The sequence below is a fragment of the Lipotes vexillifer genome, unplaced genomic scaffold (assembly GCF_000442215.2).
Source record: "Lipotes vexillifer unplaced genomic scaffold, Lipotes_vexillifer_v1.1 scaffold84, whole genome shotgun sequence".
NCBI lineage: Eukaryota > Metazoa > Chordata > Mammalia > Artiodactyla > Lipotidae > Lipotes > Lipotes vexillifer.
The window spans coordinates 1,174,795-1,198,641 of NW_006783414.1; the positions used below are offsets into that span (position 1 = coordinate 1,174,795).

General features: G+C 33.5%; 1 protein-coding gene across 1 annotated transcript in view; it reads right to left on the reverse strand.

The window, feature by feature from the left end:
• Positions 1-501: 501 nt before the first annotated feature.
• TMEM65 (transmembrane protein 65) overlaps positions 502-23,847 on the reverse strand; it is a 45,937-nt gene continuing 22,591 nt past the window's right edge. The window contains exons 2-7 of the mRNA XM_007456046.1: positions 13,567-13,611; positions 10,282-10,349; positions 5,962-6,016; positions 5,058-5,100; positions 3,110-3,215; positions 502-1,101 (exon numbers count right to left, since the gene is read on the reverse strand). Of these exons, the coding sequence (XP_007456108.1) occupies positions 1,000-1,101; positions 3,110-3,215; positions 5,058-5,100; positions 5,962-6,016; positions 10,282-10,349; positions 13,567-13,611 (419 nt within the window). The 3' untranslated portion in view covers positions 502-999. The remainder of the gene's footprint in view (positions 1,102-3,109; positions 3,216-5,057; positions 5,101-5,961; positions 6,017-10,281; positions 10,350-13,566; positions 13,612-23,847) is intronic.

Consider the following 23,847-nt stretch of genomic DNA (forward strand, 5'->3'; position numbering starts at 1 on the left):
CTTCCCTGGTGGCGCAGTGGTTGGGAGTCTGCCTGCCGATGAGGGGAACACGGGTTCTTGCCCCGGTCCGGGAAGATCCCACATGCCGCGGAGCGGCTGGGCCCGTGAGCCATGGCCGCTGAGCCTGCGCGTCCAGAGCCCGTGCTCCGCAACGGGAGAGGCCACAACAGTGAGAGGCCTGCGTACCGCAAAAAAAAACCCCAAAAACAAAAAAAACCCAAAATACTCTAAAATAATGACTTTCCCTTAGGAGTCAGAAATCACTATGTAATTATTCAAAACTGAGAAATTAAATTGGTAAAAAAACCAATTCAAAATAATACACTTGTTAACATATATGGTTTTATGTAGTAGGGAGACCACATAATTGTTCATCCTGATTAATTTCCGGCTCTTGAGACAATAAGGTCTGAAAATTAAAATGAGTGATAGGTACTTAAAATACTTAAAGTCTCTGTCCATTTTGAATAGATGTGAGAGTTTTTTTTAAATGACTGAAATTATAATTGTAAATGTTTACTGTGAAACGGTACAAAATTGATGTTGCCAAAGAGTAAAAAAAATCTTTAACTGATGTTAAACATCTTAAGTAATTTGGAAAAAATCTTAAGGTTGAATTGTAACTATAAGGGAACAACAACAGAAAATGCTTTCATGCATGTACACATGGTAAGTAACAAATAGGCAAACCCCAAGTCAGCAGAGCACATCAATGACTGATATTTAAATGATATTTTGGTATATAAAGAAAGAAAAAGAAAAGGTAAAATGTTGACTGCCATTGATGAAAAAGCATTTCAACAATTTACACAAACGTTTTTTTAAAAAGATGTCCCAAGAAAACCAAGCCACAATAAGTTAGTGTTTTCCATAATACATGCTGAATTAGTTGATCCCGTATCTATGCACTGTTACTGTCTTAATTCCTAAATGTTGTGACAGCATATTTAATAATTGAGGTACATTAGTTTACATCTTTTTACAGGTATCCTAAGAGAGTTAATTCTTCTTTTCCAGTTTTTCATCATCTTCACCTCCTCCAAAGAAAATCAAAGGAAACATTCCTAGAATGCAGCCAATAGTCACCCCAACAGCTTTGCCCTATGGAAACAAAAGAAAAGATTTTTTGACAGTTAATTTACCCCTGTAAGAGGAATCCTTGCTTAAGTATCTGATAAAAATTAAAAATTACTATGTACTATAAAATTCAACTGTATTTCTTTTGATCATAGTAACTTAAATATAATAATAATGTACAAAAGGTTCTAGAACAAATAATATGTAAAGTACAAAGCAACAAGGAAAAAAAAATTTTTTTCAAATTGCCATAAAAATAACATTAGAGGGGCTTCCCTGGTGGCGCAGTGGTTAAGAATCCACCTGCCAATGCAAGGGACACAGGTTCAAGCCCTGGTCCGAGAAGATCCCACATGCTGCGGAGCAACTAAGCCCGTGCGCCAACTACTGAGCCCGCGTGCCACAACTACTGAAGCCCGTGCACATAGAGCCCGTGCTCCGCAACAAGAGAAGCCACTGCAATGAGAAGGCCGCGCACTGCAACAAAGAGTAGTCCCCGCTCACTGCAACTAGAGAAAGCCCACGCATAGCAATGAAGACCCAATGCAGCCAAAAATAAATAAATAAATTTATTTAAAAAAATAAATTAACATTAGAGAAGTATTCAAGTAGAAAAACACTTTTTAAAAATGTCAGAGATAGGAAGAAAGGAAATATCTCACCAAGTATTCTCAATATATTTGGATTTGCTACCCTTTGTATATATTCCTTTTCAATATTTATCCCCATGTACACCTAATTATATGTAGGTCTAATCATTATGTAAACATAGCTTTGTTTTCTGCCTTATTCCTTCCCCCCACAGTCACACATGTTATAATAAACTCCTTTCCAAACTGTTTCATAAACTTAATAAAAAAACTTCTAAATTCCACTGAATTGATGGGCCTATAATCTATGTAAAGCTCTTTTTTTTTTTTTTCCCGGCCACACCGCGTGGCTTGTGGGATCCTTGTTCCCTGAGCAGAGATTGAACCCGGGCCCCATGCAATGGAAGCACTGAGTCCTAACCACCGGACCACCAGGGAATTCAAGCTCTCCTTACCATTAAAAATCATTGCTACTTTTTCACCATTGCAAATGACAGAACAATAAACATTTCTGTGTATAGTTCTTCCTCAATGATTTAAAAATCAAATAATATGAATATTTGTGCATAACCATAGGATACTGCCATGCTACCTATTCTAGACAAAACTGCAAATATCTGTATACCCACTGCAATATATTTATATGTATACATACACACAATTTTTCTGCGATCTCACCTACATTAAAAAATTTTTTTTAAATTTTTATAAATGATTTTTAAATGATGCATTCCTATGATGACTATTAAGGTTATACACTTTTGAATTAAGTTTTATGTCTTCATACAGACATTTACTGAGAATCTACAAAATACCAAACTCTATGCTAGGTACCAGGGAAACAGACAGGGTCCGAGCAGATGCAGTCTGTCTCTCTCTGCTAGGAACTTCCAGTTAGTTATCATGCTTTTCTACTTGCTAGTCAATATACTTGGAATTCTCTCATTCACCTAGCAAATGTCTCATCAATAATTTCAAAATAAGCTTAGATCTAATACTCACCAAGAAATCTCCACACCAAAAGAAATTTCTCTTCACAAAGAGTTAATTCTTTTCCTGGTGCTTCTGCTATATGTGGTGCATAATTCTATTACTGAATATGTCACACTAAATTATAATTTACTTAACATGTCTGGTTCCTTACCTACACAATCCTTGAAAAGAACTATAGTCTATTACTCACTTTATGTCCTTCAGTCTCAGCACATAACTGATACTCCTCAACAGTAACTGAATCATATAAAGAATTTTTCAAAAATCAAGTATACCTACAAAAATAGTCAATAAAAAATTACTGCTTTTCTGAACCTGCCAAGGCTTGGACAGTTTTTGTTAAAAATTCCACTCAAATCAATTTTAGTCTCAAATTTTTCAAGGGACTGAATACAGTGTCTTGCTCTGGCTACCCAAATTCACCGTCATAAGCCATATAAAGTACTCACCAAATGTGTACTAACACGTGTTTGCCACATGTCAACTTGCTTTGGTGTGAGATCAGGAATTGATAGGCCTAACCTGGAAGCCAAAGCTTCAACGTAGCCTGCAAGTCTTTAAAAATACAAGAGGACAGAATATAAGTTTTTAAAGAGAAACACAATGTCCTCACATAGGAAAAACTAATTACTACAAAGATAAGATAATTCTATACCTGTAATTGGCACTCTAGAAATGGTATAAACATTCTTTTACAACTTTCATCTTCATTTTTTCAGACTGACATATTTAATACACAGGTAAATTAATTAACTTAGAGTAATTATTCTCTACCATTACCTTAAAAAGAACAATTCAAGGTATATAAAAATTTTTACAACACTTATAATTTATGCATTTATTCCAAATTCAAAGCAAAGCACTTTAACATGTAAGTTAATAACTATCATCAGAAAACAAAAATTTCCAAAATTTATCAGATTGATATACTAAGAAAAACAGCCTACGATTTTCAGGGCAATTTCAAGTATTTATCAATTCTAAGTTGCCATTGCTTATTGGATACAATCTTACTTTAAGAACTGTAAGAAAGAAAAAAAATTGCCAATTAAACTATGCATACCATCAATTATAAGATGGATCCCAATGTCAGATATGTTAAGTTCTAAAAACCTGTGCAACTAAGATTGATAAAATGTGGTATTTGTTACCTAATGCTATTTTTAAAAGGCAGAGGAGTGGTTCTTAAATATAAGACTCCCAACAAATCTTTATCTCTAATAAAAAAATAATTGTTTGATGATACAATCTAAAACCAAATGGCCTTAGAGATCTATTAGATCATTTGATTCTATTAAATATAGAAAGCTATCACAGTAGCTATATAGTATTATCATTATTAACCTTAATGTTGGAAACTGGGAAATGGAATGTTTAAGGGGTAATATCATTATAGGTTTATGTCAGGAATTCCAGGAATATAAAATTTTTGCTTCGGCCCAGAACAAAGAAACTGTGTTTTTAACATTAGCTTTGGCCCCAAACTCCAGTGCAGAAGTCTAATACATAGAGTTAGGTCATATATAAAGCTGCTTTTCTCCAGATTATAGGGCTAAGTAGACCTCTACTAGACCCAGATCCAAATCTCAAAACTTACCATTCTAATGAACCAAAAAAGGAAGAAACAGAACCAAAGACTGAGCAAGAGAAAATATGTTTATCACAAAAATTAATGCCAACTTAGCCTAATTTATACTTCCCAGGCTTCCCCAAGCTCAGGAAGCAGCCCAGGCCATCTGCCACTTAGAAGAGAGAATGTAAAAACAGAAAGAGAGAAAGCTGGCCTTTTCCAAGTAGGCATCCTCAGTTTGTTTCATCATTCCTACCACATGGAATAAAAAGAGCAAAAACTAGCCGAGTCCCTGTATGTTTTGGCCATTATTCTCTGAAAATTCCTCTGTCTAGAAAACATGCCAGTCAGTATCCTCACATTTGAGCCATATTTCTTATCTTTGGGTTTAGTGGGAGGAGGGTGGGGGTGAAATAATGATAAGGGTTCTTACTTTTAGTCCTGTCTCACCCTTGGAAATGTTTATAAAATACATATAAACACTTCAGTAAATGAAAATTCAACTTACCTTATGGTAGTTTTAGAAAAAATTTTGCACATATCACAATTGCTTGAGAAGATTATTAAACACAAATGTCAGAGTCCCATCCCCAGAGACACTAATTCTGCATGACTGGGATGTGAGCGAGACATCTATATTTGATGCACACCAAAGATTTAAAGATTTAGTGCTATTGACTTAGAAACATTAAAGTTAAAAATTTAGTTATAAAACACACATGCAAAAATAAATGTCCCTTTTTAAAATCCTTCTCAATTAAAGGAGAATGGAGAAGAGAAAGAGAACAAGTACACACATGCACAAATGAATAAATGAATGAACTTACCCAAGACCAGCTAAATCTGACACAAGGTTTCCCAAAGCAGCAGCTAAAAAAATGAAAAATGGACAAGTGAATTATTACATAGAAGTCAGAAAAATCAATAAAGCACTGGTCTGGAAGAGTTATCACATTTCTAAACTACAATGACAATATCCAAAGTAGTTCATTTGACAGCTCTGAATCTTGAGATCTCCAAAATAGAACACAATATTTCTGAGATTAGGGTATTCTACCTCCATCGAGTAGTAGGTTTTTTCTAATGTGGCAGCCAGTTTCCATTTTGGTTTCAGTATTAAAACACCTGTACAATATTTTGTAGTTTAACTTTCAGATAATATTTAAGGGAATTTGAATACTTGAAAGTTAAAGAGTAAAGCTATATGTACAGCTATGACATTCAAGAAAATCAAGGAGAGGAAATGTCTCTTTCATTAACTCATCTACTTCACGTGTTCCATAGAATAAAACAACACAGAATCATTCCCAAATGTCACCATCAAGAAGAGTACAGTGGTATTTGGGGGGAAAGAAGGAGACAGAACCAAATTAGATTTTCAATCTTGTATTTCCTTCCTTGACTTTTCTGCCCAACTTGAAAATAAGTAATTTGATAGAGAAAAAGAGTAAGAAGGTTTTAGGGTAACACTGAATTAAGAGAAAAAAATTTTTAATATAGTCAATCTAGTAGATTATTGTTACCCATTAACTAACTTAAAGTACCTAAACTTTCTCAGAAAAATATGTTACATATATGAAATTAAAAATTAGAGGAATAGGATTACGTAGATAAACTAAGAGACATCTCAGTAAATAAACTCATTCAAATAAAGTATCCTCTTCTAAACCTAACCTACTAAAATGTTTCATAAATATACAATGGAATAATAACATTACTATTATTAAATACCTGCCATAGTTGAAATTCCCAAAATAATTCCAATAGATAACTCAATATGGGTTCCCTGAAAAATGATTACAAAGAAATTAATCTTAAAAATTAAAACTGAAGTGACTATCAAAGAATAGCAAAACATTAATAAAAAGAGGCAAAATAATCAATATGTTATCACAGCAAAATTGTATATATAAAATATGCATAAATATACACATATACTACAGCAATTCACTTAATTATTAAATACTGGGTTGACCAAAAAGTTCATTCAGATTTTTCCATAAGAGGTTATGGGAAAACCCAAACGAACTTTTTGGCCAACCCAATATATGCATTCATGCAGAAATAACATCAATATTTTATTTATTAAAATTAGGCTTTCATAAAAATAAAAAATAGCAACACATATAGCAATATAATTCATCATTAATAATCTAGAATTTATATTTTCTTACCACAGAAAGTTGTTTTAATGCTTTTGAACACAAAGACAACCAACTCACCTACATTTTAAATTCTGAATGATACAACTATACTATTGATATTTACCCTATAAAAGATTTAAAAGACAGACAAAACCAGTTTCTAGGGACCCAAAAAAATCAGACTTCAAAAATTATCCTTAAAACACTTAGTTCTTTAACCGTTAAGTAAAGAGACTGATTCATTTATAAGCAACAATAGCATTTAATACAATAGAGCTACAGCAAAAATGAGGTTCCACTGCATTTCCACTGAATTTATTGAGAGTTTAAGATTTTCTATGTCTATCTCATTTCTCTAAAGAAAAGAGGGGCTCGTATTTTTCCTTCTACTTTAAAGAGAAGGAACTGAAGTGAAGAAGATTAAAACATTCTAATGGATTATTACATAGAATAAAGAAGAAATCCTACAATCTATAGTGCTAATTCAGTTCTAATCCTTACACAATTCTGCCATAAGTGGACTTAACTTTCAAAAGCTCTCTTGAATACTGATGCTTGAAAATTTCTAAAATTAAAAAAAAAATCTCAATAATACTTATGGAAAAAAAAAAAGAATGCCCTACAAATCTCAACGATATTTGTGGAGAAAAGAAAAAAAAGAATGTCCTATCTGGTAATATAGAAATATTGTATTGCTCAATTATTTGAAGAGAAGCTAAGTTTAATTTCCTCAATTTTCTTTCCCCTAGGCCTGTTGATTCCACTCCTTTAAAATATAATTCTTGTAGAGTATGGACCAAACAGCGTGATGTACAAAAGTCTCCCAGGCACTTAAAGTTACAAGGTTGTAAAGATACCCAAAGAAACAGATTTCTGAAGAAGAAAACAGGCATGAAGAAGTATCTTTATACATGGAACCCCAAAAGCAAGGAGCATTACTATAGAAGAGAAGCACTTGACAGCTATAGTGTATACAAAAATAAATACAGGATCTTTAACAGCAAGGAATCATTAGAAATGACCCCCAAAAAATCTGTTTGCCAATACATGTATTTATAAAGCATTTAAGTGCTTGCTTAATCATTTGGTTGAATTTAAGAAACGTGAAGATCCTTCAAACAGCATGAAAAGCCTCACATAAAGTCAAGGTCGGTTTGAAGGCAATGGACTATCCACTCCCTTCCTTTTTCCCACAGTTACATCAAATTTCATGTTAACAGGTGAGGTAGAAATTATAAATAAACCTAATACTAGTTGTCTTAAAGTTATACTTGGTTCATCACCTTAATATGATTAATCTATGCTAGAATTTTAATCAATTCTATCCTAATTAAATTGTAAGAAAAATAATCCCCCCAAAACCCACTAAAATATAAGTTATAAAAAGCAATTCCAATAATATAATAAAAAACTATGAAATCAAAAGCTTAGTATGAACAGCAGCCAAGAATAAAGGTCAAACCTACTATGAGAAGTTATATAGGAATCTGTTTACATGACTACAACTAGGTAGCAGTTAAGAGAGTATACCTAAAAGGAAAAACATCAAATGGCATGATAGAAAAGAAGAATAAAATATCTTCTTGACTTACTATCTTCAGTCATAGCTATCCTACAATATTTGGAGGCAATCAGTGTTTTTTGTTTTGTTTTGTTTTAAAAAAAGGTGAAAAACATTCTTAAGATAATAATGTTCACTTATTTCCTTTTTCATAGATCCTACCGTTATATTATTTATGGATTTTAGTCTTAGCAGTCTATTAAAAAGCCTCTTTGGAAAATTTAACTGTTCTTGAATTATTTTGCAATTATCGCAGGATAATATTTTTGCCATACCTGTTACTCTTAATCAGGTTTAAGCCAGTAGTTTAATTATTTATTTCAGTACTATATAAATAAAAAACGGGTGATACGTTCCTGAAACTGGATTTCAATGTAAACCAGAAAAACAAATATTACTGAATTAGAGTCAACCATCTCAGGCCTGGAAAAATAGTCCACTCTCAGTTACACTAATAATGAGACACAGGCCTGAGTAATACGAAATAGGAACATTACAATAATTTGACTTTAGAATGTGGTTGTTCTGTTTGTTTTGTCTTGTTGGTATCTGTATTTAAACACAGATATCTGTTACTTTAGATATTTATTTCAAAGAAATAATAAGACCATACTGTGAAGGTCTTATTCAGGATCTAAGAAACTACCCAGTTTCCCTATTCTGATATCTCTTCAAAATCTCCCTGCACTCCTCTTTATACAAAATATATCATCTCAACACTTCCCTGTAGCAAGGACAGTCTTTCATCATTTAAATATCTAAGGTCTGCCCAACTGAGATGAAAAAAACAAATGATTATTAAGATGGTAGAATGAGAGGTACCAGCTGTCAATAAAGAGAATCTAAAATATTGAGTGTAAAACTGTATTCAAGAACACATCGGATCTTAAACTATAGCTTCTAAATTCATCATAGTGGGGTTTTCATTACAGTTAGATTTTATTTACATTAACTATTTAAATAATCTAACCAACTCAAGGTTTTAGTCATTTCAGAAAAGGTAGTGTGGTATGGTTGAATAAGTTTCTCATATTCACAGATATATAAAATAGCCAACTTGATTCCTATATACATAATAGGAAAATGTCATAATCAGTCAAAAAAACTAGCATTTTGAAATTGTATTTTAGAGGCTCTTACCAGACTACTTTGCTGAAGAATTACGTATCCAATGGGTGTTTATCACCTTCAAATTATGTGCATGCTACAGTATCTTCTGTGACTGCTTAAGGAGCAATATACCTTCCTGATGTGTGAACCCTGTGTTTCCTCAGCCAAGTGAATGTCTAGACTTTGTGGATATCTGATCCCACCTTATCAATCTGGACATAAGGTGAGACTACATACCAAAGAAAACCATTCTTGAATGAACCAATTTTAGATATTCTTTAAGCAAATTTTATAATCCATACAATGTAAATTATACTTTTATCCCTATTTTGAAACCAAATATTCTATTTATATCCATCTATAGTACATGTGACCTCCAAAACACCGAAACAAAAAACAAAAACAAACAACAACAACAAAAAAAACCCTGGCATCTCTCAAATATATTTCCCTCACATTCAATAATCCTAAAATCATTTCATTTCCTTTTTGAGCAGTCTCCTACAAAACACCTAGAATTTATAGAACTTTTTAAAAGTTTGAGTCAGTGAAGAGAAGTGGATAGAGCACTGGGCAGTTTCAGAAGACCTGCATTTTCATCATGACTTTATAATCTGGATCCAATATTGGTATCTAGTGACAAAAAGTGTCACAGAAGAGTAAGAAAGATAAATCAGCCATCCCTGAGACTAAACAATACTTGTAAGAAACAACCTTAAATTAAAATGACTTCAGCAAAGGAGAACTTTTTAACACTACAATGGAACAAAGACTTAAGGGTTTATTATTCACAGTATTCTGAATTGAAACTTAAATCATCTTTGGGTTAAATGGATAGACTGTATATCCAAACACCCTTTAAAACATTTTTGTACAGGAAAACTGGACAAGGAGCTAATTAATAACATACACATGATGAGAACTGCTGATACAATTAAAGAACATTAGAAAATTTTACATACTTTAGTAAGAATGTTGAAACTAGAACAAAATAATACAGACCCAATAAATATGTGTTTATTATTGCCAATGCTTTACCAAAAGTCTTGATGATTAATAGATATGATGCCTTAAAAATTGAACTACAGTCTAATTAACCTGAAATATAGTTAAAAATAGCCTTGTTCATTATGATATTAATTAAAACTTTATAGCTACAATATGTAAATTATTAGGAAAATTTAGACCACATTAATTTCTTTATTAATTCAAAATAGAAGCGTTGAAAGAACTTACTGCAACAATCATAATTGCATTATCCAAAAAGCCAAACCCTATGAAAGGTATCGCATTGTGGATGAATACTGAAAAACATCAAAAACAGAAAAATATGTTTTAAGATTTCTATAATTTTATAATGACAAAAACAGACTATATGATTAAACTCTCATAAATAGATTTGATTTAAGTTTTGGAATTTGCTTTCCATTCCCCATAGACAAAAGATTCTGCTTCTCCTCTGTTTATATACTTGGTGGAAGATATACTGGGGAAAAAACAAAATAAAAAACACATAACATGTAAAATTAATTGTGTTAGGCTTTTGTGTTTCCTTATTGGCAACGCACACACGTACAAATTACATACAGTTAATGACAGAACAAATAAATACACAAGTACTATGTTTTACCGGTTAAATTACTATTGACATCAATCTTTTTCTCTCTTAGACCTAACGACTGATACCATAAAATTGATCTCCATATTAGAAATAATAAAAAGTGTTCTGAATCAAATATCAGGGAAGCTATCTGGTCACTTATACTCACTAAATAATTTTTTAAACAAATGTTAGGAAAATGTGATGATCTCATCTGTCTTAGACATCTGTGTTCAAAGTCCTCTTTCCCCCCTCAACACATCAGTATCCCTGATAGCTTTCACCAACTAAAACAAACAATATTTGATTTAAATGAAAATGTAACTTGATCTCTTCCTACCAAAGGCACATCACACCCTATTTATCTAGTACATAATCTGAATGACCTGAGAAAACAGAAGTGTAACTAGGAAGAACTAATACCTATTTAAAAAATATATTTAGCTTCATTTTTTTTCCTATTTACATCTTCAGCACATTGCAGAATGCCTAGTGCACAGTAGATCCTCAATAAACATTAGTTAAATAAGCTGAGGGCAACTAACTTGGAAAGGAAGAGAATTCCAGATTAAGAGAATTGAAGGAAGACTGTGAAACAAATTAAAAGCTGGGGATAGTTAAGACTTTATTCTAGTTATTCTATAAATTTGCCAAGATATAGTCAACATCCATTCAAATGAGGACTTTTTAAAAATAAACATCAAGGCTCTTAGTTTTATACCACATCCAAAAAATAGTCCCTTAAACCAATTGGTTATATATGTGTTCAGTGCCTTTAGATCTTTTTTCTTTTAATGCAGTTAAGTCCACAAAAAGTATAATTAAAATATAATCCAGAAGTTTTGAAAATTTGATACCACTCTACACCAATCAGGGAAGGCTAATAAGCAGTAAAACAAGAAACATTTCTACCCACAAGCACTGTCGAAGGCTAAGATCAAGGGGGAAAATAGTATATATCCTAGGTCATTTCAGAGTTCTTCTCGTTATCATATAAGAATGTCCCAGGTAAAAAGCAGCATATTTTAAATTATAAAGCATATTGTTTTGTTTTTTTAAGCATATATTTTTTTTTTTGCGGTACGCGGGCCTCTCACTGCTGTGGCCTCTCCCATTGCGGAGCACAGGCTCCGGACGCGCAGGCTCAGCGGCCATGGCTTACGGACCCAGCCGCTCCGCGGCATGTGGGATCCTCCCGGACCGGGGCACGAACCCGTGTCCCCTGCATCGGCAGGCGGACTCTCACTGCGCCACCAGGGAAGCCCAAGCATATTGTTTTAAAAGCTATGAAAGATGATAAAAATCAAGTGGCACATTAATGAAATGGGATTTTTTAATTAGAGTCTCAACTTAGTTCTGACTTTTTGCCTAGATCCAGCTGCTTAATGACCAGACATTCAAAATTTTATAATAATCAGCTTCTAAAACACATACAGAATTTCAAAAACATATTACAAATTTGACATGTCAAAAGAGTATAATGAAATTTTTTAAATTCACCATATGAAACATTTACAGTGAAAAGAGAGCTACTTAAATGTATATTTGGAGAGAAGACTCTCCAGACATCTCAATCATCTTTGAAATGTAAATATGGCAAAGTAACTATGAAACCTTTGGGATTACTAAACATTTTAGGGTTAATTTGATGGCATCTCTAAAATTGGCTAGTTATAAATATCTTAAAATTAGGTGTCAAGGTTATTAAACTAAGTTTAAGATTAGACTAATTGCTATCTTAGTAAAAACTTGGTCATAAAACCAAGGCATGTTGCTACACTGCTATAATAATTACCTGGAACTATAAAATATATTATGCTTTGATGTTTAGACCTAAGTAAATGTGTCCTGTAAATAAAAATTTATTTTCATTCCAAAGGAAAATTGTAAGTTTCAGAAAGTCAAATAAACATGTACTGGACACTCCACAGGGCACTTGAGATACAAAGATACTTGGTTACCAGACCTCAAGAAGTTGGGGTATGATAACACAGCCATATAAGCAGGTAATTTCAATATGACCCCCCAAAATGGTAACAGCATTATACAGTGCTATGGATATTGATTGTATGAATCCAGGCTAGAAGAATAAAAAAAGATTACCTGGGAAAGAAACGTCTTAAAGAATTCTTCAATTGTTTTGATATCTCGGAAAAGTTACTTATTTCTAATACAAATTATATTCTACCTCTGAGAGTAAAAAGAACTATTAAAAAGAACTGGCTACTAAATTTTAATTATATAACTTTGCTCTCCAGCATGTAATGATATCCTACCAATTTCTTCAGTTTCCTTTGGGAAATATTATTCTCTAACTCAGTAGTTGTTAGCAAATTACATCTAATATTTAGCTTTAACTTACAACCTACTCAAATTCACTGTACCGCTAAATAATTCTCTTCTTCCACTGTCTTTACAGTAAGATCCCAAACTATTTTACATTACTTTGGTGTTAGCCCTTGAATAGTTATTCCAATCGTAATAAAGAAAGCACACCAGCAGCACTGTAAAGCTCTTCTTCCTCGTGGTTTAAAATGAACTTTACTTTCTTCATTATTACAAACAACAAATCAGAGTATTTTCTCCACCAAAGAAAATAGCCTAGAAATTCTAGTTCTGAAATTACCCAACTTAAATCCAAACTAAACATATCCTTCTTCTTAGGAATTAAGAAAACCTCTACTATAATTCTATCTCTAGATGGTAACAATATTTAAACAATAATAGATATGGTTAACAATCTTAGAAATTCCATAATACTGTAATATGTCTTAAACCAAGTTTACAAACTTTTTGCTTCAGCATAATAAATAGGATAATCCACTCTATCTGGAATGATTTCTGTACTATTAATGAGTAACACAGTTATTTCAAGTCCAAAAGACAGATGCACAAATATTTAACAATTATAGAACCATTACCATATCTCAGCTGTCCTGGGGTGGGTGGTAGAGCTTCCAATTTTTCTGAAGGGGAAAGAAAGGGTGTGGTCAAGAATTAGTTACTATAGCATGATTTCTTTTTTATTACAATGAAGAAAATACCAGCAGAATTACAAAGTGAGAGAATAGCAGAGTTTTTCATAAATTATCTTTAGGTTAATGGACCAAAGTTATCCATACAGGAAATATTACTTGGTATAGATTAAATTACAAAGCTAGAAAACAAAACTGAGCTTTAGTTACAGGCCTACCATGGACCCTATAGCCCTGAGTAAATCATTTGCTTTTTGGTTTTTTGTAAGTCCTTGTATCTATATAATGAGGCTGTTCACGCAAATTACAGTGGAAAAAAAAAAAAAACTTCAGAAATATAGCTACCCTTCTTTAAAATGGCAACCCTAAATGACTTAAGAAATATATACCCAAACAAACACTGATAATACTCAAGTAGACCTAGATGTCCTTTAAAAATAGGAAAATAATATTTTAAAGCAATGTATTACACCAGTAACTTCACCAGATTGTTATGTTCCTTAATTAATATCCTTAGATAATATACTGAATATTTTGAGTTTTGAAACATATACTACTGGATAATTAGAATATTCTACACAATAAAATGACCCAAAAGAGTAGAGAGAGTATCATTCAACAAATAGCAATATTACTTATAATATATGTCATAATAAACACAGAAAGTTTTCCCAAGTATATATATCAAAGTAAGTAACTTCAAGTGCCATCATTAAATCTAAAAATTAACAATTGTTACAAAGAATCTACCTACCTAATCTCATAACAATAAACAACGCACCATTTATAAGTAAGAGTAAGCTATGGTAAAATGGCAGAGAATTCCACCTTCTTTATCCTCACTCAATCCAACAGAAGTAACTGATAACCTATACAGAAGAACCCAAACCATGGATCGCTCTGCTCTAAAGATTTAGTATAAGAAACAATAAATGCTGGAGAGGGTGTGGAGAAAAGGGAACACTCTTGCACTGCTGGTGGGAATGTGAATTGGTTCAGCCACTATGGAGAACAGTATGGAGGTTCCTTAAAAAACTACAAATAGAACTACCATATGACCCAGCAATCCCACTACTAGGTATATACCCTGAGGAAACCAGAATTCAGAAAGAGTCATGTACCAAAATGTTCATTGCAGCTCTATTTACAATAGCCCGGAGATGGAAACAACCTAAGTGCCCGCCGTCGGATGAATGGATAAAGAAGATGTGGCACATATATACAATGGAATATTACTCAGCCATAAAAAGAAACGAAATTGAGCTATTTGTAATGAGGTGGATAGATCTAGAGTCTGTCATACGGAGTGAAGTAAGTCAGAAAGAGAAGGACAAATACCGTATGCTAACACATATATATGGAATTTAAGAAAAAAAAAATGTTATGAAGAACCTAGGGGTAAAACAGGAATAAAGACAGAGACCTACTGGAGAACAGACTTGAGGATATGGGGAGGGGGAAGGGTGAGGTGTGTTAGGGCGAGAGAGAGACATGGACATATATATACTAACAAACGTAAGGTAGATAGCCAGTGGGAAGCAGCCGCATGGCACAGGGAAACCGGCTCGGTTCTTTGTGGCTGTCTGGAGGGGTGGGATAGGGAGGGTGGGAGGGAGGGAGACAAAGAGGGAAGAGATATGGGAACATATATATATGTATAACTGACTCACTCTGTTATAAAGCAGAAACTAACACACCATTGTAAAGCAATTATACCCCAATAAAGATGTTAAAAAAAAAAAAAAAAAAAAATTTAGAATAAACAACCGAAGTGTCCAAGGAAATTCATTACAAACTGGATATATACTTTCTAAAATATTTATTCATAATCTATGACAACATAAGAACTGAAGAATTTATTTTTTAAAAAGGAAAAAGCAAATAAATCTCCATTAATAAGCTATATAAAAAGGAGTATGATTCATATTTGTAAATGTTATTTTACTAAAAAAGCATAGAGTATCATAAAGGCTTTACAATAAGAAATACGCTAAAACCTAGAGTTTAGGCAATTACTGAATTATTCAGAAAGTTCTAAGAATGCAAGTTTAAGTTTTGTTTTTCCTTTTTTAGAACAGTTAAGAAATGAAGATATCCTAAAACTTTGTAGAATTTTACATCTGCTTAGAATATACTTTCCATTCTTTGACTAGCACTGTTACTTCAAATTCTACTTTGAAAGCATGCAAATAGTTTTCCAAATTTTTAACAAGAAATATAAGATACCACTGTACCTCCACAGAGTTTTCTGGTGAAGTAAACATGCGAAAGTGGTTACATACCAGAACTATTTCCTAGTTGCATTACTCTCATCATCACTCAGTTCTGACACTGTGAGGAGAAGTCCTTGTCAGTTGACTGGAACATCCTGAAATACCTAAAAATTCAACAAGCAGGACCTTCCCAATATAATGAGAATATACAGAGTCCTTGCTTTTACTTCTTCAAATTCCTTACATATTGAGCAAAATATTTAAAATATTTTACAACTCCTAAGACAAAAGGATAAGGGCTAGGCAAATGTATAACGTGTAGCAGTAAAGAGGAAAAAAAAATCAAATAATGTAACCAATATTCCTAATCTGTCTTTCCAAGTACACATAAGGATTAAAAAATTAAAGGTAATGAAAAATATATTTTTTTAAAGATAGAGAAAAAGAAAGAAATATAAAGTAAAGAAGACAGAGCAGGGAAGAAAACCACTGGCACGGAGATTAAAGTAAAATCAAAGCACAGATTTTTGCCTCCTGCATCATAGAGAACCTAAGGAGTAATAAGAGTAAATATGAAAGGAACATTTCCTAGAAAGTGAAAATTTTATTGGGAAGTATCTACAAAAAATTGTGAATCATAAATTGATCAGTTTGAGGATTCTGACACTATAAATTATCTTCTTTACTACATTAACTGAAAGAAAATAAAATACATATCAGAAGTTAAAGGGCTTCCCTGGTGGCGAAGTGGTTAAGAATCTGCCAGCCAATGCAGGAGACACGGGTTCGAGCCCTGGTCCAGGAAGATCCCACGTGCCACAGAGCAACTAAGCCTATGGCCACAGCTACTGAGCCTGCGCTCTAGAGCCCGCGAGCCACAACTACTGAGCCCACGTGCCACAACTACTGAAGCCCACAAGCCTAGAGCCTGTGCTCTGCAACGAGAGAAGCCATGCAATGAGAAGCCCGCGCACAGCAACTAAGAGTAGCCCCCTCTCACTGCAACTAGAGATGGCTCGCAAGCAGCAACAGAGACCCAAGGCAGCCAAAAATAAAACCAATAAAATAAATAAATTTAAAAAATAATTAAAAAAAAAGAAGTTAAAAACATTAGATGTATAACACACAGCAAAACTCAATCTTGGAAATAAGCCCAAGTTTTCAGCAATCTATACAAGTTTTAAAATGTCATGGCTGCCAATTTAACCTCCCTGAAAACAGTCATAATAAACCCCAAAGCTTTACTTCCCTACATATTTATCTTAACCATAAAATTTTTCTTCTGACATATGGTAAACTATGTACACTTACATGGAAATGTACTCTAATCTACTGTTTTATTAAGCAGAATTTGGAGTTAGAAAAACCAGTTCTTTCAGTTACTCTATGTGTGTATGTATGTGTTACATGCATCATAATTTCTCTCTTCTTTTCTAAATATTTTAAAATAAGATGACTATTAAGATTGTACATCACCACACCATATTCTCCAACCATTTTTAGCTTAAGAAATCCTGGTTCTACTTCCAATACTGGCTGAATAATCTTCTATCAGACCAATCCTCCTGCACAGAACAACTATAACTATAAATAAATATTTGAAAGCACTGGAAAATGACCAAAAGTAGGTTGATTCTGGAGAGGAATCAACACTTAGAAGAAAGAATGGAACTAAATGAGTTACCCATTTAACACAGCTTTTGGCCTAATCCACAACATGTAGACCAACTAAAACTCTTAATAAAAAAACTTCAGTCTTTCTGGCCTAAAGAAGTAGTGGGCAGATAAAAATAAACAAAATTGAGTTATTTGTAGTGAGGTGGATGGACCTAGAGACTGTTACACAGAGTGAAGTAAGTCAGAGAAAAATAAATACCGTATGCTAACACATACATATGGAATCTAAAAAAAAAAAAAGGTTCTGAAGAACCTAGGGGCAGGAAAGGAATAAAGACACAGACGTAGAGAATGAACTTGAGGACATGGGTAGGGGGACGGGTAAGCTGGGACGAAGTGAGAGAGTGGCATGGACATATATACACTACCAAATGTAAAACAGATAGCTAGTGGGAAGCAGCTGCATAGCACAGGGAGATCAGCCCCGTGCTCTTGACCACCTAGAGGGGTGGGGTAGGGAGGGAGGGAGGGAGACGCAAGAGGGAGGAGATATGGGGATATATGTATATGTATAGCTAATTCACTTTGTTATAAAGCAGAAACTAACACACCATTGTAAAGCACTTACACTCCAGTAAAGATGTTAAAAAAAAAAAAAAAGTAGTGGGCAGGGTGCAAGGTAACCAAAGCCACTGGAAAGTGAGAGGAGAATCCTGGAAAGAATAAAGTCAGAAAGGAGGAGCCCTAAATTCTGCATACACACTTGGTTCAAATATATGGCTGACCTGTAAACCACACTTGTGCAGGGAAAACTCCAAAAATCTCAGTTAAAGGTAAAATAACTGAAGATTTGAGCTGCAGCCCAAGAGACAGAGTTTGCAGTTTGCGCCTAACAATTAACTGCATGCTAAAACAAATAAACAAAAGTCAATATTTTTCAGAAGGATGAAACAGAATCCAGAGTCTCTGCAACATAATAATCATAGCAATGACTAGGATACAATCTAAAATTACTTCACAAACAAACAGGAAAACCCGACCCATTTTCAGGATAAAAAACAATAGAGACCAATTCAAAAGTGACTCAAATATGCAAATGTATGTACAACTGTATCACATTGCTGTACACCAGAAACTAACACAACATTGTAAATCAACTATACTTCAATTTTTTTAAAAAGTGACTCAAATGTTAGAAATAGCAGACGAGGAATTTAAAGTAGTAATTAAAATTATATTCGAAGATGTAAAAATAAAAATGCTCAAATAGAAATGATAAAAAACAAACTGAAGTTCCAGAACTGAAATATTCAATATCTGAAATTTTAAAATTAACTGGATAGGCTTAAAAACATAATGAAGGTGATAGAAGAAGCAATTAATGAACATAATGATAGATCAGTAAAATTACCCAATCTGAAAAACAGAGAATAAAAGGACTGAAAAACAGTAAACCAGAGTCTCAGGGACCTGTGGCTAAATATCAAAAGGTCAATAATGCATAACTGGAGTTCCAGAAGGTGAGGAGAAAGAAAAGGGCCAAACAATCTTTTAAAATAAATAATGGCTAAAACTTCCTCAAAGTTGGGGGGGAAGACAAAAATTTCAAAAGATTCAGGAAGTTCAGTGAACCCCTAGTAGGATAAATATAAAGAAAACCAATGACAAAGAAAAAAATATATTGAAAGCGGTCAGGAAAAAAATGACACATTAAGTAAAGGAAAACAATGATTTGAATATATGGAAAGAAAAAGAAAGCTGTCAGTCCAGTATTGCATATCCAGAAAAATATCCTTATCCTTCACGAATGAAGGCAAACTGTACCTCAGTTAAACTAAAACTATGAAAAAATGTGTTGCCAGCCAATCTGCAAAACAGGAAATGCAGAAGAAACTTCTTCAGATGGAAGGAAATACCAGTTGGAAAGTAAAATCTTCAGGGAAGAATGAAGAGCATCAGAAATGGTAAATACTGAATAAATATTAAAAACTATTTTTTTCCTAGTAATTTAAGTAAACCTGATTGTCCAAAGCAGAAATTACAACACTGCCTTGTGGAGTTTATAACATATGTAGATGTAATACATATGACATCAAAGCATAAAGGATGAAGGAGGTTACAAATGGACCAATTTGGAAATATGGTTGCAATATTTCTACAATGTATATGAAGTGGTACAAGGCTCTAAGTGGTATTAGCTCTAAGCAGTCTGAAAAGAGTTAAGAATGCATATTTGCAATTCCTAGAGCAACCATACATATAGACAAAATGCATTAAGGACATAGTTAGAAAACTAAATAAATAATGTGAAGGGAATTCCAAAAAATATTAAGTCAAAAGAATTCAGGAAATGAGAACAGAAGAACAAAAAACAGAGGGACAAGCAGAAACCAAATAGTAAAATAGTAAACCTACATCCAACTATATCGGTAATTACTTTCAATGTTAATGGACTAAACAATCCAATTAAAAGACACAGATTGTCAAAATGGATAAAAAAAAGTAAGACCCAACTATATGATATCTGCAAGAATCACACTTTAATAGGTTGAAAGTAAATGAATGGTACAAAATACATTATACAAACAGTAAGCTTATAAAGGCTGGAGTGGCTATATTAATAACAGATAAAGTAGACTTACAGACAGTATTACCAGAACCAGGGACATTTCAAAATGGTAAGAGTTCATCAAAAGGCATAATAACAATTTGTTTATGCCTAATAACAAAGCTTTAAAATGCATGATGCTGACTTCCCTGGTGGCGTAATGGTTAAGAATCCACCTGCCAATGCAGGGGACACAGGTTCAATCCCTGGTCTGGGAAGATCCCACATGCTGTGGAGCAACTAAGCCCATGAGCCACAACTACTGAGTCCGCGTGCTGCAACTACTGAAGCCCGCGAGCTCTAGGGCCCGTGTGCCACAACTACTGAGCCTGCATGCTGCAACTACTGAAGCTTGCGCCGCTAGAGCCTGTGCTCCGCAACAGGAGAAGCTGCTGCAATGAGAAGCTGGCATACTGCAATGAAGAGTAGTCCCTGCTGGCAGCAACTAGAGAAAGCCTATGCGCAGCAATGAAGATCCAGTGCAACCAAAATAAAAAGAAAAACAAACAAAAACCAAAATGCATGATGCAAAATATGACAGAATTAAAGGGAAAATAAACATTTTCACAATCACACTTGGAGATACAAAAGCTTCTCTCTCAGTAACTGACAGAACACTAGGGGAAAATAGCAGTAAAAAACACATTATCTGAACACTACCAACCACCTTGATTCAACTGATATTTAAACATTTACACTCAACAACTACAGAATGCATATTCTTTTCAACTGTAGATGGTACATTCATCAAGATAGACCATATGCTGATCCACAAAACAAGTGTTAATAAATTAATGATTAAAGTTGTAAAGAATATGTTCTCTGACCAAAATGGAACCCATAACAATAAGATATCTAGGGAAAAAATTTAGAAATTAAATAACATCTTCCAAATACATGGACCAAAGAAGTAATCAAAAAGGAAATTAGAAAATAGTTTTCAAACTGAATCACAATGAAAATACAGCATATCAAAATTTGCCAAAACAGCTAAGCGAATGCTTAGAGGGAAACTTCTAGTTTTAAGTACTAATATTAAAAACAAAGGGTTAAAATGAATAACCTATGGCACTATCTTAAGAAGCTACGAAAAAGAGAACAAGGGAAACCAAAAGTAAGTAGCAGAAAGAAGGAAATAATAACAAAAAGAGCTGAAATCAATGAAATAAAAAACAAATAAAGGAAATAGACAAAGCCTAAAGTTGGTTCTTTGAAAAGATCAACAAAATTTAAAAACCCTTAGGTACACCAATCAAGAAAGAGAGAACACAAATTACTAGTATCAGGAATGAAACAAGGGACGTCACTACATATCCTACAGACATTAAAATGAGAATATTACAAAAAACTTTATGCCAACATATTCAACAACTTAGATGAAATGAACAAATTCCTTGAAAACAACTTACTATAACTGATATAAGATGAAACAAAAAATCTGAACAGCTCTATTTAGTAGCAAAATCAAATTTGTTACTAAGCACCTTTCCATAACATTCACACTAAAAAACCTTCTAGGCCCAGATGGTTTCACTAATGAGTTTTATCAAATATTAATGAAGAGCAAACACCAACCCTAGACAAACTTGTAATCTCTTTCAGAAAAACAGAAAATGAGGAAATACTTCCCAACTCATTTTATGAGGCCAGAATAGTCCTAAATATAAAATCTAACCAAGAGGGCTTCCCTGGTGGCGCAGTGGTCGAGAGTCCGCCTGCTGATGCAGGGGACACAGGTTTGTGCCCCCGGTCTGGGAAGATCCCGCATGCCGCGGAGCGGCTGGGCCCGTGAGCCATGGCCGCTGAGCCTGCGCGTCCAGAGCCCGTGCTCCGCAACGGGAGAGGTCACAACAGTGACAGGCCCGCGTACTGCAAAAACAAAAAAAATCTAACCAAGAAATTACAAAAAAGAGAAAACTGCAGACCAATATCCCTCATGAACACAGTCAGAAAAAATTTTAATGGAATGATAACTGTTCTGCTTTCCCAAAGTGTGTTTATTCACAATAGTGGCAAAAAATAACTAACATCCAGACTTCCTTACATTTTTCCCTTTCTGATATTTCTCATTGTTTGAAGGAGAAGTTGTGCTTAAAAGGGTTCCATGTTTAGAAACATATAGATTAGGAAAATTATCTGTATGTGTCTATGAGATAGTATTTACAAATAAATTTTTTTTCTTTTGATTTCACAGTTAAAAGTCTTTGCTGGAGGGACAGTAAATAAGACAGTTCTTGCAAACTGCTAATTTATACCATACCAAATCAAATAAAAATTATTTTAAGTGGGACTATCTCTCCTTCTGATCTGTACTTGAGAACATAAATATATTCAATTATTGTACAGACAAATCTTTTCCGAATTAAAAAGCACTTAAAATATTCATTACAAATCCTGAAAACATAAGAAAGTACTTTCCATGTTTAAATATAAAAATTTTCAACGCTTTCAACATTTTGTTTTGCTTCAGTAACCCAGGAAGATTAGAGAAAACAGTTTAAAACATTTAAAGCAATTTCACTTTTATTAAATGAAATTCTAATTTTTTAGAATGTACAAAGAATGAGGTATTCCAGTTAGTTTTCTGGTTAACTAAAGCAACCAGAGAAATGATGTAGCTTATAAAATACTGTTACTACCTAAGTAATATTGAATTCTTTAAAAAGAAATACTTCTTTGATGAATTGGAATATTATAGTGTATCAGAATCATCATTTTAATGCTCAATTATTATCTATTTAGGAGATATAAAACTGAGGGTCACTGTCACATAAAAATCAGAAGAGAGAACAAAACACAAATTAAGCCTTTTTTCTCCTATTTCAGGAATAAAAATATATTTAATCCAGCAGCTTTTTATATTTTATTATATAAATATAAGTATATAATATTTGTTTTATACTATATTCACTTAAAAAGGGGGGAAGTTGGATTAGGAAGAGAAAGACAAAGGGAGAATTGAGAAACAGAGCAAGGTAAGAAAAACAGATGAGGAACAAATGTAGAGATTTTTTTAAAAAGGGAGGGAGAGAGTTTTTGAAGGGAGCCTCAGAGAAGGCCACACAAGAAAGAGACTTCCTAGATCTGGGCAAATGAGTTGGTGGGACATGGTTTTTTTCAGTCCCACTACTGTATTTCTTTGTTGATTAGTCATCAGGTAGTCTAAACTTGACACCTTTGGATCAGACTCCACTGTGCACACAGATACCTCCTAATATATACACACTGCTAAGCACTATGGGAAAACCACATGAACAGATATTATCTCCAGCTATGCCAGGGGTTCCCAGGCTTTGCCGTAAGACACAGATCTAAAGGTTTCCAAATCCCCAGGCCATGTTCTAAAAGCTTATTTTAAAATAAATTCCTGACCGATTGTTTATCATTGTCTTTTTTTTTTTTTTAAACCTAAAATGGCATCTGGTGAGAAAGGAAATTAGCCAAATGTAGGTTCTAATTTAAGCTGAATTCCAATCAGTTTTTTGTGTGTGTGGTGAAAAATAAACAATAATAATTTTTTGATTGGTAAGATTAAGAAGCAGTTTTTCCCAAGACATACATTTGGGGCAGTATTCCTACAATCAAGCCTATACTACACTATTTCAATGACCTCTAATCATAGAAGAACAAATATCACCATTTTAAACCTCACATTTGTTTTATTTATTTATTATTTTTTAAAAATTTTATTTATTTATTTTTTGGCTGCACTGGGTCTTCGTTGCTGCGCGTGGGCCTTCTCTAGTTGCAGCGAGCGGGGGATACTCTCCGTTGCGGTGTGTGGACTTA